At 43.3% G+C, this 4,196-nt stretch overlaps 1 protein-coding gene across 1 annotated transcript; it reads right to left on the reverse strand.

Moving 5' to 3' along the window:
• Positions 1–225: 225 nt before the first annotated feature.
• fgf4 (fibroblast growth factor 4) lies at positions 226–3,343 on the reverse strand. Its single transcript, XM_007887723.2, has 3 exons — positions 3,025–3,343; positions 1,912–2,015; positions 226–402 (listed from the first exon to the last, which is right to left on the reverse strand). Exons 1-3 carry the CDS (start codon positions 3,341–3,343, stop codon positions 226–228), a joined length of 600 nt encoding a protein of 199 aa, XP_007885914.2.
• Between the last annotated feature and the right edge of the window lie 853 nt (positions 3,344–4,196).

Consider the following 4,196-nt stretch of genomic DNA (forward strand, 5'->3'; position numbering starts at 1 on the left):
ATCAGGCAAAACTATAAATAAATTTTCTGAACAAAATATACAGATTTAAATAATTAATTAATGGCAAATTAATTTAAATATGATACACCTACTCTTGCATAAGTCTTTCCTGAAAGTGCACCGCGTTCTCCACCCCCCCCACCCCACCCCACCCAACCCCCACCCAACCCCCACCCCACCCCCAATCAGTCTTCCCTTTACTGAGGTATCTCTGAGACGACAGACTCAAATTCTAGGTAGAAAATGAGTCACTGTAGTGATGGGAGAGACTTTATTTCCTTTCTTTGTTTTGCCATTCTTGCTTAACGCTATGTACATGGTTGGGTATTCCCAGGACTCGTAGGCATTGTAGTTGTTCGGCAGGAGAATCTCTCTAAACTTGCACTCATCATGGAAGTGTACCTGAAAGATAAGGAGGCAATTGAAACAATGGCACGTTTTATTTACTCTTGCTTTTATTCACATCACTGCAGTTTGGCCATGTTTTATGCATGTTCCCATAAGGCGACAGGGAAGAAAGGGCGCAAAATGTGACAAAAAACGACAGTATTACGTGAATATCACTCACGAGACTGCAAAATGTAATGACAAAATCGACAGTAAATCGGGGATATAACCCTAATCGTTCAATGTTGATAAAACACGCCCTAACTTTCTTGCCAAGACTAACTCTTCCATGGTTAGGATCCAAACTCAGGCAAAGCTATAAATACATTTTCCGAACAAAATAGACCGATGTATATCATGGAAATGTACCAGAAAGATAAGGAGACAATTAAAACACTGGCACATTTTGATAGGAATGGGGTCGTACAGTGGGTATTTTCCTCGTTAAATCCCACTGATTTCTCATGGTCTCGTTGACACAAAACATGATCGCACTGGTTGAAGCTTCACAGCAATTTTCGGTGATTAAACTTTTGCTCAGTTCCCAGTAGCAGCCACTTCGGAAATTGTTGGGTCTACAATATATCCAAATCACTCTGACAATTGACTCTAAATATGCCCCCACACACCCCACCCAACCCCGTTTCTTTCCTTCTGATCTTTCTAACAGTCTCTCGAAGGCACAAAAACACTAGTCGTTACAATGGGTCCCTTGACTATTTCAGAGACTAACTTCTATATCTGTGAGATGTTCATTCCGGTATCATTTTTTAAAAAAAAACAAATTGGCTTTGTACAGCTCCACCAATATGCAGTAAAGTACAGAGTTGTCATGAACTTCCCAAACGCTGTTATCCATTTGTACACATTCCATCAAGTGCTTGAGAGGGTTTGGTGCTGAGAGAGAGCACACATTGAACGAGAAGCCTCACGTGTAAAGTTAACACCAGATTTCCACTCGGAGCAATCTCTGAGATGATTGCAAAACGCAGCCTCACTTGCGAACCAGGCGAGAGTTGTTATTTTAAAATTGTTTTCCCACGAGTATAAGATATATTTAAAAATCCTCGTAGCAATATTTTAGGATGAGAGGATATGATACGATTATAGCCACGATTCTCTCTCTCTCTCTCTCTCGCTATGTGGGAATAAAGAAATTTGCTCTGTAGGTTGTAAGGCTGTACAATATGGGTGGTCCACGTTGACTGATCCTATTTTACACTGGGGAGGACAGCAAGGTACATGTGCTGGCTGGCAATGCAAAGAATGGAATGCACTTTGAAAGACGGACAAGCTGATCCACAGCAGCATCCAGCTATATTTCACCCTCCCTGCACAATAAAACAACATATCCCAGGGCTGCAAGAATGCAAGTCCTGCTGAATGACAATGTAACACAGATATGGAACCCCTTTGTCATCATTACTATTGCACTCGCACATAATCAGCAAGAGATGTATGAACGCCCAGTAAGTAGACTGACTGACTGACTGACCTGAGGTGGGGGGAATAGTTTATACTTACAGATCCGTAAAGCTTGCCTTTGCTATTCATGGCTACAAACAGCCCACCTCTAACACCAAACAGGCTGACCACACCTCTTTCCACTGGAGAGATTTCTAAAAGACCTGGTAGAGGGAGGAGGAAAATAAAGACACGTTTAATGTGCTATTTATTGCCTTTTATTACAAAACGTCAACAAACCACAAGCTTGTGGTGGGATGTATCTGATGCGTTTGATCTCATGAAAACAATGCTGTCTAATTAAAAAGCTGCCCCCATACAGTAAACTCTGCAGGTTTTCATCAAGGTCCAGATGCTGAGAGTGTAAGAACACCTGATTCTTTCCGACATCAGGAGGAGGAGAAAAAAAAATCATCGCTCAAAGCCATTTGATTTAAGAAACGAGTTACGTAAAGAGTTCAAGCAAGCGTGTGATTAGTGTCTTCAACAGAGAGTCCAACTGCCTCTCCCTTCATGGGAAAACTGACAGAAACAGTAACTGCTGTTGGATTTCAAACATCAAATGCAAAAAGGATATTTATATTTTAGGAGCAGGGATTAGCCCGGTCCAGTTAATTTCTGCAGTGTAAACATCAGTTCGCATGCACTTTAATGACTGTACTTTGCAGTAACACGTCTGTTAGGAATAACCCCAATAACCCATAACGCTGATCAGACGCACAATCAGAGCCACTTGTTGCAATGGTGGATCTGGAGCTTTGCAATGACAAGATATTCGACCACAACTCACTTGGCTACGCATTTCTATTGAAAAACTGCAACGATTGATTTTCTCCCTCCACCCCCACGCGTTCTCCTTGCAGCTTTCAAGTTCTTTTTTTTTAATGTATATAAAAAGGACAACCCTACAACATTTCGAACAGCGTTTAAAAGCGCGCAAGTTACCAAACCAGGGGAAAAGTTCCAAACTTCTCTACTGCTTCATTACATATCTGCCATAGAGATTGAAGCCTTGTGAAAAGTACTAAGACTTTCTATCAATCCGTCTTTTTTTTAAAAAAAACACAAACAACACCGGATACAATACAATACAATAGCAGTTCAACAGTTTATGAACACAGTACTGTATGTGCAATGACAACTTTTAGTGGTGAACCGCAGTGCAGTACTTACTATAGCGATTCTCAGTGTGTATCCCATTTATCCTTCCATCGGGCAACACTTGGAGGTGGAACCCGATGCCCACGTTGCAGTAAAGCCTCCGCAGCCTTTTGATGCCCACCAAATAGTCAGTCTCCCGGCTCATCTCCTTCCTCTCCCCGGGGATTCGAGACATGGAGCGGGACAAGAGAGTCTCCCACCGTCGCTCCAGGGTGGCGTTGGGCTGGGCAGAGAGAGGGGCGCAGCGTACCAACCCGGACACCAGCCCAAGGAGCAAGATTGGCAAGAAGCAGGATTGCATCGTCGCCTTGCAGGACATCCTGATCAACATGTGCACACGTGGGTGGGAATCGATTGCAACTAAAAATACTTCGACTCTCGCTCCACTTTTCTTGGGGGCTTTTATTTTGGGCGCACATGCACTTTACACCCGAGAAATGAGCCGGTGGTCTTCAGGCTTGCACGGGCTGCATTGGAAACGTCCTCAAGTGATAGCCGATTTGAGGAAGGGTGAATCTGAACTTGCTGGTGTCTGCGTCAAATTATGGAGCCTGGAGTCAGAGGAGAGCTCTCTGTGAAGTCTTGTTGCTCTATCAGTGCAGCCATACCGACTACCCACTGCCCACGATATTTATATCCAACTGCATCGTTACCTATTACATCACCACCCACTTACCCCACTTTACGCTCATTCAATCCAATTTACCGAATTCGCATCACCTCTCGACATGTAACGCGCCAATGCTTCGCCCACTGTGTTTGGGTGCAGAAAGGGGGGGGGGAAAAAGTAACTTTAAAAAAACACTATTTCTGCTTGAAGGGAATAAGTTGACGGAATGTCACATTTCGCTTTGGTGTCTGATCCCGGCGAGTTAGCGAATGCGAATCAGCGTGTTGTATGTGTCAAAATACAGCGACTGCCTCCAGGCGCAAATACACACACACACACACACACACACAGACACTTTGGGGAAGAGTTCAGTATTTTTAAAACTTTCCTGGTAGTCTTTTTTTTTAATGGCGTTGTCTTTATTTTGTTGTTTGGTTTTATTGGAGGGAAAATCACTTCTGAATCGCAACACGGACGCTGAGACGTCTCAAAGCGCTTCACAGAATATATTGTCAAGTGGATTGACTGTGTGTTCTCCGGAGCATATAAGAGAAAATTAGTGGCTGCACTTTAT

Source organism: Callorhinchus milii, unplaced genomic scaffold, assembly GCF_018977255.1.
Source record: "Callorhinchus milii isolate IMCB2004 unplaced genomic scaffold, IMCB_Cmil_1.0 Scaffold17, whole genome shotgun sequence".
In the NCBI taxonomy this organism is placed as follows: Eukaryota; Metazoa; Chordata; class Chondrichthyes; order Chimaeriformes; family Callorhinchidae; genus Callorhinchus; species Callorhinchus milii.

Bases quoted from the DNA above. Each gene is read 5' to 3' on its own strand.
- fgf4 (XM_007887723.2), bottom strand. From the start codon at position 3,343: ATGTTGATCAGGATGTCCTGCAAGGCGACGATGCAATCCTGCTTCTTG. The intron at 2,016-3,024 runs GTAAGTACTGCA...TCCCTCTACCAG, and splicing joins ACACACTGAGAATCGCTATA to GTCTTTTAGAAATCTCTCCA. The intron at 403-1,911 runs GTAAGTATAAAC...CTTATCTTTCAG, and splicing joins AAGGCAAGCTTTACGGATCT to GTACACTTCCATGATGAGTG.